Source organism: Oryctolagus cuniculus, chromosome 1 (assembly GCF_051225735.1).
Source record: "Oryctolagus cuniculus isolate XC-2025 breed Fujian yellow rabbit chromosome 1, ASM5122573v1, whole genome shotgun sequence".
Lineage (NCBI taxonomy): Eukaryota > Metazoa > Chordata > Mammalia > Lagomorpha > Leporidae > Oryctolagus > Oryctolagus cuniculus.
Window position 1 is genome coordinate 86,503,393 of NC_142867.1, and position 15,160 is coordinate 86,518,552.

A 15,160-nucleotide genomic window follows, 5' to 3' on the forward strand; every position below is an offset into this window, starting at 1 on the left:
TGTAAGTTTTTTCTCTAAGCTGGTTTAAAAGAGAAAATGTAGGAATAAGCTTATCTTAGCAATGCAGTCAGAACAAAAGGGATAGGATCAAGTACTCATGAATGCCAATGGCAGCTGACAAAATTCAAGCCTAGGTAGGCCTTGTTTCAAAACATACCACCACGAGGAAGCTGCATACCCTCTGAAGATGCAGACTTTTTATTTAGTTACTATTTAGTACCAAAGTCAGCATTTTACTGAAGAAGAAATACTTGATACATGTCTAGCAAAATATATAGAATTTAGAGGCATCCCTAATACAAAATGAAGGTTATATGTGCAGGAAGGCAGGTGGCAAAATGTATTTTATTGTTGCAGTTGGTAGAAACGGAATAGTAGGACAACCCGGGGTGGGGAGAGTCTCGTCTTCCTTTTCTCCCCTGATCTTCACCCTAAGAGGGATTCTTGGCTGCCCAGAATTACAGCCCCAGACTCTTTAGTAAAATGCTCACGGGCATGTCGGCCACGAGGAAGCAGATGATAAGTTTATTTTTTTTAAAGATTTAGTTATTTGCTTGAAAGTCAGTGTTAAACAGAGAGAGAAGGAGAGGCAGACAGAGAGAGAGAGAGAGAGAGAGAGAGAGAGAGAGAGAGGTCTTCCATCTGCTGGTTTACTCCCCAATTGGCCACAAGGGCCAGAGCTGCGCCGCTCCAAAGCCAGGAGCTAGGAGACTCTTCCAGGTCTCCCACGGCTCCACGGCTACGCAGGGGCCCAAGCACTTGGGCCATCTTCACTGCTTTCCCAGGCCACAGCAGAGTGCAGGATTGGAAGTTTAGCACCCTGGACTCAATTGGCGCCCATATGGGATGCTTGCAGGACTGGCAGTGGCTTTCACCGGCTATGCCACAGCAGTGTCCCTGCATATGCAAATCGGAATGACATACCACTACACTCTCACTCGATTGGACAACACTCAAAAGTTGATACTCATCCAGAGCTTGACAAAGTGAAAAGCGTAAATTGTCCTCCTAGGCAGAGAGTGTTTCAACTGATACAAACTTGGGCAGAACAGTTTGAATGGTCAAGTGTGCATTCACAGACACGTTTTCCAAGATCTGTTCTTCTCTTTTTGAAAGATGTATTCATGCATTCGAAAGGCAGAGTTAGAGAGAGGCAGTGATCCTCTGGTTCACTCCCTAATGGCCTCAACCTCCAGAGCTGAGACGATCCTAAGCCAGGAGCCAGGAGCCAGGAGCCAGGAGCCAGGAGCCAGGAGCCAGGAGCTGCTTCTGCGTCTCCCATGTGGGTGCAGTCCTGGGGCCATCCTCTGTGGCATACCCAGGTACAATAACAGGGAGCTGGACCTGATGAGGAGTAGCCCGGACTGGAACCAGCACCCATGTGGGATGCTGGCCCCATAGGTCCTAGACATCGGCTTTACCCGCTGTGCCACAGCGCCGGCCCCTTCCACAGAGCTTTGAAGTACACTTGAATGAGGCTGCTGCCAGCACATGACATGCTGCTTGACAATACACATTTTTATGAATAGAATGAGCACACTGAAATTAGAATGAAAAATGAATACATACATTAGAAATAGTTGTTTATCGTCAAGTCCTGCGTGCAGAAGACACTATTTCAATGCGTTTTCATTAATTTAATAAGAATGTAGCGGATGTATCACATTGCACATATTAATGTGATTCTGTGTGATGTCTTGATGCATGTGTACATTGTGTAATAGCTATTCATGGGACTGGTGCTATGGCCTAGCGGGCAACACCACCACCTGCAATGGCAGCATCCCATATGGGTGCCAGTTAGAGTCTCAGTGCTGGGTAGTTAGCCGCATACCATAATCACTTTTTTTCTTTTTTTTTTTTTTTTAAAAAAAAACAGGTTTTTGGTATGTAGTCACATATACAACTTCTGTTTATTAAGTGGTGTTCTTTTAATTTATTTGAAAGGCAGAGTGACCGAGAGAGGGGAAGAAACAGAGCAAAGAGGAGATCTTCCAGGGAGGCTAGCAGGGAGCTGCACTGGAAACAGAGCAGCCAGGAGTCCCGCACAGCTGTGGGCTGCTGGAGCCCTAAGTGGAGGCAACACAGCCTCGGCTCCACCTTCTTCACTTTAGTCCTTTCCTACTGAACTCACTTGAATCCTTTCTACCGAATGCGTCTTTTTCTTAACTATGAAGGATCTTCTAAAAGTTGCTAGAAATGTATTAAGAGGCTGGCGCCGAGGCTCACTTGGCTAATCCTCTGCCTGTGGTGCTGGCAGCCCCGGTTCTAGTCCCAACTGGGGCGCTGGATTCTGTCCCAGTTGCTCATCTTCCAGTCCAGCTCTCTGCTGTGGCCCAGGAAGGCAATGGAGGATGGCCCAGGTCCTTGGGCCCTGCACCCACATGGGAGACCAGGAGGAGGCACCTGGCTCCTGGCTTGGGATCGGCACAATGTGCCAGCCGCAGCGGGATGGCCATGGCAGCCATTTGAGAGGTGAAACAACAGAAGGAAGACCTTTCTCTCTCTCTCTGTCTCTCTCTCTCTCTCTCTCTGTCTAACCGTGCCTGCCTTCCTATAAATAAATGAAGAAAGAAAGAAAGAAAAGAAAAAGAAAAAAAGGAAATGTATTAAGAAAATCCATGTTTCTATATCAATTTTAATACTAAAATAATTGTATTTTTAAAAGGAATTTTGCAAATCTTTGAAAAGGACTTTTGTGTAAAATGTCCCCTTAGGGGCCTGTAGGGTGAGAGAAAGGATTAGTTCACACCCTACAGGGCTGACCTCCCATAGTGCATGTTCTGGCCACTCCCCTTCCACTCCAGCTTTCTGCCACTGCACCTGGGAAAGCTGTGGGAATGGCCCAAGTACTCCAGCCCCTGCCCCTCTTGGGGGAGACCAGGATGGAATTCCTGGCTCCTGGGCTCAGCCTGGCCCAGCCCTGCCTGTGGCTCCCAGCTGGGGAGGGAGCCAGCAGATGCAAGACAGGTTGTTGTCACTCTTCCTTCCCAATGAAGCTTTTCACAAAGTACCCGCTCCATTCATTTGATATTCGTGTTGCTCCCTGGGATTTCTTTGGTTGTATCTGTCAAGGTTGCCTGTCCCCAACACTTGATTTTCCACTCTGATGTTCCTTTGAGTTTGGCTACAAATGTCAACGCAAAGGGTGGGGCAAAATGAAGCTGGCCTGTCAGACAGAAACCCAGCTCTGGGATTTCCTGAGCTGAGGGCTGATTGGATTCGAACCTGGCCCAGGTATAAAGCCGGAAGGAAGCGCGGAGAGATGGAGCCTCCTTGCGACTGCAGCGGCCACGGGAAACCACCTCTCTCTGAGTCCTAGAGTGTGTTCACCTGGATCAGGATTTCATCCACGGCAGGTAGCTCAATTTCTTATTCTGTTAGACCGTATTTGGTGCCTGTGCTTTTGAGAAAGTCCTTATGCCAAAAGCGTTGAAGACTCCATTTCAACTTTAAAAACGTCTTTGGGAGACGTTTATTAATGCCACCTATGTTATCCTAATATGCTTTATGTGCGTTGTCTCTCTGTTCTCTTCGTGTTTCTCCATGTACTCTTCTGTAGGAGTATTCACGGATTTTTTCAAACATGTATTTATTTTTTGAGTGGCAGGGTTAGGACAGAGAGATGGAGAGACGGGGAAAGAGGTCTTCCCTCCTTGGGTTCTGCTATGCCATTAACAAGCCTGGAAAAGAGACCTTCTCATTTCTCCACATTTCGATCTCTGTTAGGGCTTCCCATAGAAAGGAAACCACGTAGCAAATCAGCAGAGAGGGGCAGGCCACTCTAGCTTAGGTGGTTAATCCTCCGCCTAGGGGCCAGCATCCCCAATGGGCTCTGATTGGAGTTCCAACGGCTCTGCTCTCAACCCTGCTCCCTGAGATGGCCTGGGAAAGCAGTGGAAGGAGATCCAAGTGCTCTGACCCACTGTACCCACGGGGGATGCAGAAGCAGCTCCAGGTTTGGATGGGCCCAGCTCTGGCTGTTGAGGCCATTTGGGGAGTGAACAGGCAGATGGAAGACCTCCCTCTCTCTCTCTCTCTCTCTCTCTCTCTCTGTGTGTGTGTGTGTGTGTGTGTGTGTGATTGTGTGATTCTGCCTGTGAAATGAATGAATCCATCTTTACTAAAGAGAGACTACGTAGAGAAGATCCTCTGGGGGAAATTCTAGGGGGACGATCTAGAACACACCTGGGGACTCAGAGTCGCCCACTTTCCTGTCTTGCAGCCATGACGCCTGAGAGCTCCGGCCCCCAGAACCCCAGCTGCCACATCATGACATTCTACCCAACCATGGAGGAGTTTATGGACTTCAACCAATTTATCGCTCAGATGGAATCTCAGGGTGCACACCGAGGAGGCCTGGCCAAGGTCATCCCACCCAAGGAGTGGAGGGCCAGACAGAGCTACGACGACATGGATGACATCTTGATAGCCCGCCCCCTCCAGCAGAAGGCCTATGGCGGGGCAGGTGTCTTCACTCAGTTCCACAGAAAGAGGAGAGCCATGACCCTGAGACAGTATCGCCAGCTGGCCACCAGCACAAAATACCAGACCCCAGCGCACCTGACTTTCGAAGAGTTGGAGCAAAAGTACTGGAAGACCCGTGTCTACGATGCCCCGATCTACGGCGCTGGCATCAGCGGCTCTCTGTTTGATGAAAACACGGCACACTGGAACCTCAGGCGCCTGGGCTCGCCTCTGGACCTGCTGGCGCAGGAGTGCGGCGTCGTCATCGAGGGCGTCAACACGCCCTACCTGTACTTTGGCATGTGGAAGACCACGTTCGCCTGGCACACGGAGGACATGGACCTGTACAGCATCAACTACCTGCACTTCGGGGAGCCCAAGACGTGGTACGCGGTGCCCCCGGAGCACGGGCGGCGCCTGGAGCGCCTGGCCGGGCAGCTGTTCCCGGGCAGTTCCCGCAGCTGCCAGGCCTTCCTGCGGCACAAGGTGGCCCTCATCTCGCCCAGCGTCCTGCGGCAGAACGGCATCCCCTTCCGCCGCGTCACTCAGCAGGCTGGCGAGTTCATGGTGACCTTTCCTTACGGCTACCACGCGGGCTTCAACCACGGCTTCAACTGCGCCGAAGCCATCAATTTCGCCACCCCGCGCTGGATCGACTATGGCAAAGTGGCCTCCCAGTGCAGCTGCGGGGAGGCCAGGGTCACCTTTGACATGGACCCCTTCGTTCGTATCCTGCAACCCGAGCGCTACGAACTGTGGAAACGCGGGCAAGACCGTGGCGCTGTGGCCCTCCCGGAGCCCATGGGCCAAACAAGCCAGGATCCACACACTAGCCGGGAGCCAGGCACCAGCCAGCCGCTTCTCACCAGCCAGGGGCCAAGCCTCAGCCAGGAGCCACGCAGCAGTGAGGAACCTCACAGCAGCCAGGAGCTTCTCACCAGCCAGGGGCCAAGCCTCAGCCAGGAGCCAGGCACCAGTGAGGAGCCATGCAGCAGCCAGAAATCACGCCGCTGCCTGAAGCCGCGCCCCAGCCACGCGTTGTGCACCAGCCAGGAGCTGACGGCCTGTAGGCAGGATCGCGGGCTCTGGAGGGCTGCCCTGGGCCTCAGGCAGCTTTCCTCGCCCCAGGCTAGGTCCACTGGGCCTGTGCCGGCCTCTGGTAGCACCCGTCGAGCTGCTCCTGTGGGCCCCGGATCTCAGTTGGCTCTGGGCCACAGCAGTGATGTCACACTGCACACTGACGTTCGCAGGTCCAGGCAGCCCGACCTGGCCTGGTTACCGACTCCAGCTCTGTCTGCCGAGGCTGTGTGCCTGTCAGCTGCTAGACCTGGTCATGGTAGTGGTCGGCGTCCTCGGCCACTGCAAGCTGAGGAGCCCAGCCTGGAGGTTCCACCCAAGAGGCGGCTGTTGTCCCCCTCTGCACACACCGATGCTGGCGCCGAGGCTCCGCCCCTGCCCAGTGATGGAGCTTCAGAGGTCAGTGCTACTCAGAGCCCTGAACGCCCGTTTCCTGCCAAGGCTTCGGGATGTTGCTGCGCCCCGGATCTTCAGCCCTTGGGGCCCCCGCTGGATCCCCATGCCCCGATGCACCCGGGCCCCTGCCTGCTCTCCTTGGACAGCATCACCGTGGGTCTCCCTGACGTGGTGCCGCTGACTCCTCCCAGCACCAGCGTGCAGCCATTCAGAAGCTTCTGCAGGGACACTGCTGGGGACTGGGCGTCTCCTGGGAATCAGGCAGAGGATGGGGTGGTGCGCCGCACTTGCGCCTCCAGAACCTTGGCTGCGTCTGTGCTTGCCCCCGGCCCTGGTGTGCCTGATGCTAGTCCCCTCTGGCTCAAGCCACAGGGAGGCGCTTTCTGGTGGCATGAGCCAAATTCAGCACCAGTGAACGCTCTTCAGCCCCTGAGCCCTTGACCATCTGCTCTGTGACTGTGCAGTGGCCCCTGACCCTCAGAACCTGTAAAGTTCCCAGCCACGGGAGCATTCATCCTGGCCTGTCCCCACTGGAGACCTAGTACCTGACTGGCATTTCTGATTTCTGCCTGTTATGTATTCCTCGTGCAAAGAGAAACGAGAACTCCTTGGCGTGTTTTTAAACTTAAATTGTATATGAAGCAGAGTAGATGAAAGGTAGTCAATGATTGTATTTTTGTATTCTTGTTGCTGAAGTTGTTTTAATTGCTCAAATAAACTTCACTGAATGAATTTAGTGTAAGTTTTTTCTCTAAGCTGGTTTAAAAGAGAAAATGTAGGAATAAGCTTATCTTAGCAATGCAGTCAGAACAAAAGGGATAGGATCAAGTACTCATGAATGCCAATGGCAGCTGACAAAATTCAAGCCTAGGTAGGCCTTGTTTCAAAACATACCACCACGAGGAAGCTGCATACCCTCTGAAGATGCAGACTTTTTATTTAGTTACTATTTAGTACCAAAGTCAGCATTTTACTGAAGAAGAAATACTTGATACATGTCTAGCAAAATATATAGAATTTAGAGGCATCCCTAATACAAAATGAAGGTTATATGTGCAGGAAGGCAGGTGGCAAAATGTATTTTATTGTTGCAGTTGGTAGAAACGGAATAGTAGGACAACCCGGGGTGGGGAGAGTCTCGTCTTCCTTTTCTCCCCTGATCTTCACCCTAAGAGGGATTCTTGGCTGCCCAGAATTACAGCCCCAGACTCTTTAGTAAAATGCTCACGGGCATGTCGGCCACGAGGAAGCAGATGATAAGTTTATTTTTTTTAAAGATTTAGTTATTTGCTTGAAAGTCAGTGTTAAACAGAGAGAGAAGGAGAGGCAGACAGAGAGAGAGAGAGAGAGAGAGAGAGAGAGAGAGGTCTTCCATCTGCTGGTTTACTCCCCAATTGGCCACAAGGGCCAGAGCTGCGCCGCTCCAAAGCCAGGAGCTAGGAGACTCTTCCAGGTCTCCCACGGCTCCACGGCTACGCAGGGGCCCAAGCACTTGGGCCATCTTCACTGCTTTCCCAGGCCACAGCAGAGTGCAGGATTGGAAGTTTAGCACCCTGGACTCAATTGGCGCCCATATGGGATGCTTGCAGGACTGGCAGTGGCTTTCACCGGCTATGCCACAGCAGTGTCCCTGCATATGCAAATCGGAATGACATACCACTACACTCTCACTCGATTGGACAACACTCAAAAGTTGATACTCATCCAGAGCTTGACAAAGTGAAAAGCGTAAATTGTCCTCCTAGGCAGAGAGTGTTTCAACTGTTACAAACTTGGGCAGAACAGTTTGAATGGTCAAGTGTGCATTCACAGACACGTTTTCCAAGATCTGTTCTTCTCTTTTTGAAAGATGTATTCATGCATTCGAAAGGCAGAGTTAGAGAGAGGCAGTGATCCTCTGGTTCACTCCCTAATGGCCTCAACCTCCAGAGCTGAGACGATCCTAAGCCAGGAGCCAGGAGCCAGGAGCCAGGAGCCAGGAGCCAGGAGCCAGGAGCTGCTTCTGCGTCTCCCATGTGGGTGCAGTCCTGGGGCCATCCTCTGTGGCATACCCAGGTACAATAACAGGGAGCTGGACCTGATGAGGAGTAGCCCGGACTGGAACCAGCACCCATGTGGGATGCTGGCCCCATAGGTCCTAGACATCGGCTTTACCCGCTGTGCCACAGCGCCGGCCCCTTCCACAGAGCTTTGAAGTACACTTGAATGAGGCTGCTGCCAGCACATGACATGCTGCTTGACAATACACATTTTTATGAATAGAATGAGCACACTGAAATTAGAATGAAAAATGAATACATACATTAGAAATAGTTGTTTATCGTCAAGTCCTGCGTGCATAAGACACTATTTCAATGCGTTTTCATTAATTTAATAAGAATGTAGCGGATGTATCACATTGCACATATTAATGTGATTCTGTGTGATGTCTTGATGCATGTGTACATTGTGTAATAGCTATTCATGGGACTGGTGCTATGGCCTAGCGGGCAACACCACCACCTGCAATGGCAGCATCCCATATGGGTGCCAGTTAGAGTCTCAGTGCTGGGTAGTTAGCCGCATACCATAATCACTTTTTTTCTTTTTTTTTTTTTTTAAAAAAAAACAGGTTTTTGGTATGTAGTCACATATACAACTTCTGTTTATTAAGTGGTGTTCTTTTAATTTATTTGAAAGGCAGAGTGACCGAGAGAGGGGAAGAAACAGAGCAAAGAGGAGATCTTCCAGGGAGGCTAGCAGGGAGCTGCACTGGAAACAGAGCAGCCAGGAGTCCCGCACAGCTGTGGGCTGCTGGAGCCCTAAGTGGAGGCAACACAGCCTCGGCTCCACCTTCTTCACTTTAGTCCTTTCCTACTGAACTCACTTGAATCCTTTCTACCGAATGCGTCTTTTTCTTAACTATGAAGGATCTTCTAAAAGTTGCTAGAAATGTATTAAGAGGCTGGCGCCGAGGCTCACTTGGCTAATCCTCTGCCTGTGGTGCTGGCAGCCCCGGTTCTAGTCCCAATTGGGGCGCTGGATTCTGTCCCAGTTGCTCATCTTCCAGTCCAGCTCTCTGCTGTGGCCCAGGAAGGCAATGGAGGATGGCCCAGGTCCTTGGGCCCTGCACCCACATGGGAGACCAGGAGGAGGCACCTGGCTCCTGGCTTGGGATCGGCACAATGTGCCAGCCGCAGCGGGATGGCCATGGCAGCCATTTGAGAGGTGAAACAACAGAAGGAAGACCTTTCTCTCTCTCTCTGTCTCTCTCTCTCTCTCTCTCTGTCTAACCGTGCCTGCCTTCCTATAAATAAATGAAGAAAGAAAGAAAGAAAAGAAAAAGAAAAAAAGGAAATGTATTAAGAAAATCCATGTTTCTATATCAATTTTAATACTAAAATAATTGTATTTTTAAAAGGAATTTTGCAAATCTTTGAAAAGGACTTTTGTGTAAAATGTCCCCTTAGGGGCCTGTAGGGTGAGAGAAAGGATTAGTTCACACCCTACAGGGCTGACCTCCCATAGTGCATGTTCTGGCCACTCCCCTTCCACTCCAGCTTTCTGCCACTGCACCTGGGAAAGCTGTGGGAATGGCCCAAGTACTCCAGCCCCTGCCCCTCTTGGGGGAGACCAGGATGGAATTCCTGGCTCCTGGGCTCAGCCTGGCCCAGCCCTGCCTGTGGCTCCCAGCTGGGGAGGGAGCCAGCAGATGCAAGACAGGTTGTTGTCACTCTTCCTTCCCAATGAAGCTTTTCACAAAGTACCCGCTCCATTCATTTGATATTCGTGTTGCTCCCTGGGATTTCTTTGGTTGTATCTGTCAAGGTTGCCTGTCCCCAACACTTGATTTTCCACTCTGATGTTCCTTTGAGTTTGGCTACAAATGTCAACGCAAAGGGTGGGGCAAAATGAAGCTGGCCTGTCAGACAGAAACCCAGCTCTGGGATTTCCTGAGCTGAGGGCTGATTGGATTCGAACCTGGCCCAGGTATAAAGCCGGAAGGAAGCGCGGAGAGATGGAGCCTCCTTGCGACTGCAGCGGCCACGGGAAACCACCTCTCTCTGAGTCCTAGAGTGTGTTCACCTGGATCAGGATTTCATCCACGGCAGGTAGCTCAATTTCTTATTCTGTTAGACCGTATTTGGTGCCTGTGCTTTTGAGAAAGTCCTTATGCCAAAAGCGTTGAAGACTCCATTTCAACTTTAAAAACGTCTTTGGGAGACGTTTATTAATGCCACCTATGTTATCCTAATATGCTTTATGTGCGTTGTCTCTCTGTTCTCTTCGTGTTTCTCCATGTACTCTTCTGTAGGAGTATTCACGGATTTTTTCAAACATGTATTTATTTTTTGAGTGGCAGGGTTAGGACAGAGAGATGGAGAGACGGGGAAAGAGGTCTTCCCTCCTTGGGTTCTGCTATGCCATTAACAAGCCTGGAAAAGAGACCTTCTCATTTCTCCACATTTCGATCTCTGTTAGGGCTTCCCATAGAAAGGAAACCACGTAGCAAATCAGCAGAGAGGGGCAGGCCACTCTAGCTTAGGTGGTTAATCCTCCGCCTAGGGGCCAGCATCCCCAATGGGCTCTGATTGGAGTTCCAACGGCTCTGCTCTCAACCCTGCTCCCTGAGATGGCCTGGGAAAGCAGTGGAAGGAGATCCAAGTGCTCTGACCCACTGTACCCACGGGGGATGCAGAAGCAGCTCCAGGTTTGGATGGGCCCAGCTCTGGCTGTTGAGGCCATTTGGGGAGTGAACAGGCAGATGGAAGACCTCCCTCTCTCTCTCTCTCTCTCTCTCTCTCTCTCTCTCTGTGTGTGTGTGTGTGTGTGTGTGTGATTCTGCCTGTGAAATGAATGAATCCATCTTTACTAAAGAGAGACTACGTAGAGAAGATCCTCTGGGGGAAATTCTAGGGGGACGATCTAGAACACACCTGGGGACTCAGAGTCGCCCACTTTCCTGTCTTGCAGCCATGACGCCTGAGAGCTCCGGCCCCCAGAACCCCAGCTGCCACATCATGACATTCTACCCAACCATGGAGGAGTTTATGGACTTCAACCAATTTATCGCTCAGATGGAATCTCAGGGTGCACACCGAGGAGGCCTGGCCAAGGTCATCCCACCCAAGGAGTGGAGGGCCAGACAGAGCTACGACGACATGGATGACATCTTGATAGCCCGCCCCCTCCAGCAGAAGGCCTATGGCGGGGCAGGTGTCTTCACTCAGTTCCACAGAAAGAGGAGAGCCATGACCCTGAGACAGTATCGCCAGCTGGCCACCAGCACAAAATACCAGACCCCAGCGCACCTGACTTTCGAAGAGTTGGAGCAAAAGTACTGGAAGACCCGTGTCTACGATGCCCCGATCTACGGCGCTGGCATCAGCGGCTCTCTGTTTGATGAAAACACGGCACACTGGAACCTCAGGCGCCTGGGCTCGCCTCTGGACCTGCTGGCGCAGGAGTGCGGCGTCGTCATCGAGGGCGTCAACACGCCCTACCTGTACTTTGGCATGTGGAAGACCACGTTCGCCTGGCACACGGAGGACATGGACCTGTACAGCATCAACTACCTGCACTTCGGGGAGCCCAAGACGTGGTACGCGGTGCCCCCGGAGCACGGGCGGCGCCTGGAGCGCCTGGCCGGGCAGCTGTTCCCGGGCAGTTCCCGCAGCTGCCAGGCCTTCCTGCGGCACAAGGTGGCCCTCATCTCGCCCAGCGTCCTGCGGCAGAACGGCATCCCCTTCCGCCGCGTCACTCAGCAGGCTGGCGAGTTCATGGTGACCTTTCCTTACGGCTACCACGCGGGCTTCAACCACGGCTTCAACTGCGCCGAAGCCATCAATTTCGCCACCCCGCGCTGGATCGACTATGGCAAAGTGGCCTCCCAGTGCAGCTGCGGGGAGGCCAGGGTCACCTTTGACATGGACCCCTTCGTTCGTATCCTGCAACCCGAGCGCTACGAACTGTGGAAACGCGGGCAAGACCGTGGCGCTGTGGCCCTCCCGGAGCCCATGGGCCAAACAAGCCAGGATCCACACACTAGCCGGGAGCCAGGCACCAGCCAGCCGCTTCTCACCAGCCAGGGGCCAAGCCTCAGCCAGGAGCCACGCAGCAGTGAGGAACCTCACAGCAGCCAGGAGCTTCTCACCAGCCAGGGGCCAAGCCTCAGCCAGGAGCCAGGCACCAGTGAGGAGCCATGCAGCAGCCAGAAATCACGCCGCTGCCTGAAGCCGCGCCCCAGCCACGCGTTGTGCACCAGCCAGGAGCTGACGGCCTGTAGGCAGGATCGCGGGCTCTGGAGGGCTGCCCTGGGCCTCAGGCAGCTTTCCTCGCCCCAGGCTAGGTCCACTGGGCCTGTGCCGGCCTCTGGTAGCACCCGTCGAGCTGCTCCTGTGGGCCCCGGATCTCAGTTGGCTCTGGGCCACAGCAGTGATGTCACACTGCACACTGACGTTCGCAGGTCCAGGCAGCCCGACCTGGCCTGGTTACCGACTCCAGCTCTGTCTGCCGAGGCTGTGTGCCTGTCAGCTGCTAGACCTGGTCATGGTAGTGGTCGGCGTCCTCGGCCACTGCAAGCTGAGGAGCCCAGCCTGGAGGTTCCACCCAAGAGGCGGCTGTTGTCCCCCTCTGCACACACCGATGCTGGCGCCGAGGCTCCGCCCCTGCCCAGTGATGGAGCTTCAGAGGTCAGTGCTACTCAGAGCCCTGAACGCCCGTTTCCTGCCAAGGCTTCGGGATGTTGCTGCGCCCCGGATCTTCAACCCTTGGGGCCCCCGCTGGATCCCCATGCCCCGATGCACCCGGGCCCCTGCCTGCTCTCCTTGGACAGCATCACCGTGGGTCTCCCTGACGTGGTGCCGCTGACTCCTCCCAGCACCAGCGTGCAGCCATTCAGAAGCTTCTGCAGGGACACTGCTGGGGACTGGGCGTCTCCTGGGAATCAGGCAGAGGATGGGGTGGTGCGCCGCACTTGCGCCTCCAGAACCTTGGCTGCGTCTGTGCTTGCCCCCGGCCCTGGTGTGCCTGATGCTAGTCCCCTCTGGCTCAAGCCACAGGGAGGCGCTTTCTGGTGGCATGAGCCAAGTTCAGCACCAGTGAACGCTCTTCAGCCCCTGAGCCCTTGACCATCTGCTCTGTGACTGTGCAGTGGCCCCTGACCCTCAGAACCTGTAAAGTTCCCAGCCACGGGAGCATTCATCCTGGCCTGTCCCCACTGGAGACCTAGTACCTGACTGGCATTTCTGATTTCTGCCTGTTATGTATTCCTCGTGCAAAGAGAAACGAGAACTCCTTGGCGTGTTTTTAAACTTAAATTGTATATGAAGCAGAGTAGATGAAAGGTAGTCAATGATTGTATTTTTGTATTCTTGTTGCTGAAGTTGTTTTAATTGCTCAAATAAACTTCACTGAATGAATTTAGTGTAAGTTTTTTCTCTAAGCTGGTTTAAAAGAGAAAATGTAGGAATAAGCTTATCTTAGCAATGCAGTCAGAACAAAAGGGATAGGATCAAGTACTCATGAATGCCAATGGCAGCTGACAAAATTCAAGCCTAGGTAGGCCTTGTTTCAAAACATACCACCACGAGGAAGCTGCATACCCTCTGAAGATGCAGACTTTTTATTTAGTTACTATTTAGTACCAAAGTCAGCATTTTACTGAAGAAGAAATACTTGATACATGTCTAGCAAAATATATAGAATTTAGAGGCATCCCTAATACAAAATGAAGGTTATATGTGCAGGAAGGCAGGTGGCAAAATGTATTTTATTGTTGCAGTTGGTAGAAACGGAATAGTAGGACAACCCGGGGTGGGGAGAGTCTCGTCTTCCTTTTCTCCCCTGATCTTCACCCTAAGAGGGATTCTTGGCTGCCCAGAATTACAGCCCCAGACTCTTTAGTAAAATGCTCACGGGCATGTCGGCCACGAGGAAGCAGATGATAAGTTTATTTTTTTTAAAGATTTAGTTATTTGCTTGAAAGTCAGTGTTAAACAGAGAGAGAAGGAGAGGCAGACAGAGAGAGAGAGAGAGAGAGAGAGAGAGAGAGAGAGGTCTTCCATCTGCTGGTTTACTCCCCAATTGGCCACAAGGGCCAGAGCTGCGCCGCTCCAAAGCCAGGAGCTAGGAGACTCTTCCAGGTCTCCCACGGCTCCACGGCTACGCAGGGGCCCAAGCACTTGGGCCATCTTCACTGCTTTCCCAGGCCACAGCAGAGTGCAGGATTGGAAGTTTAGCACCCTGGACTCAATTGGCGCCCATATGGGATGCTTGCAGGACTGGCAGTGGCTTTCACCGGCTATGCCACAGCAGTGTCCCTGCATATGCAAATCGGAATGACATACCACTACACTCTCACTCGATTGGACAACACTCAAAAGTTGATACTCATCCAGAGCTTGACAAAGTGAAAAGCGTAAATTGTCCTCCTAGGCAGAGAGTGTTTCAACTGATACAAACTTGGGCAGAACAGTTTGAATGGTCAAGTGTGCATTCACAGACACGTTTTCCAAGATCTGTTCTTCTCTTTTTGAAAGATGTATTCATGCATTCGAAAGGCAGAGTTAGAGAGAGGCAGTGATCCTCTGGTTCACTCCCTAATGGCCTCAACCTCCAGAGCTGAGACGATCCTAAGCCAGGAGCCAGGAGCCAGGAGCCAGGAGCCAGGAGCCAGGAGCCAGGAGCTGCTTCTGCGTCTCCCATGTGGGTGCAGTCCTGGGGCCATCCTCTGTGGCATACCCAGGTACAATAACAGGGAGCTGGACCTGATGAGGAGTAGCCCGGACTGGAACCAGCACCCATGTGGGATGCTGGCCCCATAGGTCCTAGACATCGGCTTTACCCGCTGTGCCACAGCGCCGGCCCCTTCCACAGAGCTTTGAAGTACACTTGAATGAGGCTGCTGCCAGCACATGACATGCTGCTTGACAATACACATTTTTATGAATAGAATGAGCACACTGAAATTAGAATGAAAAATGAATACATACATTAGAAATAGTTGTTTATCGTCAAGTCCTGCGTGCAGAAGACACTATTTCAATGCGTTTTCATTAATTTAATAAGAATGTAGCGGATGTATCACATTGCACATATTAATGTGATTCTGTGTGATGTCTTGATGCATGTGTACATTGTGTAATAGCTATTCATGGGACTGGTGCTATGGCCTAGCGGGCAACACCACCACCTGCAATGGCAGCATCCCATATGGGTGCCAGTTAGAGTCTCAGTGCTG

General features: G+C 52.2%; 2 protein-coding genes across 2 annotated transcripts; both read left to right on the top strand.

Annotated features, from left to right (window-relative positions):
- Positions 1-4,173: 4,173 nt before the first annotated feature.
- On the top strand, positions 4,174-6,600 carry LOC138846097 (lysine-specific demethylase 4D-like). The gene has a single exon (XM_070060761.2). It carries the CDS (start codon positions 4,228-4,230, stop codon positions 6,379-6,381), a length of 2,154 nt encoding a protein of 717 aa, XP_069916862.2. The 5' UTR covers positions 4,174-4,227; the 3' UTR covers positions 6,382-6,600.
- Positions 6,601-10,841: 4,241 nt separating this feature from the next.
- Positions 10,842-13,278, top strand: LOC149128509 (lysine-specific demethylase 4D-like). The gene has a single exon (XM_089312076.1). The coding sequence runs from the start codon at positions 10,896-10,898 to the stop codon at positions 13,047-13,049; it is 2,154 nt and encodes a 717-aa protein (XP_089168202.1). The 5' UTR covers positions 10,842-10,895; the 3' UTR covers positions 13,050-13,278.
- Positions 13,279-15,160: the final 1,882 nt, after the last annotated feature.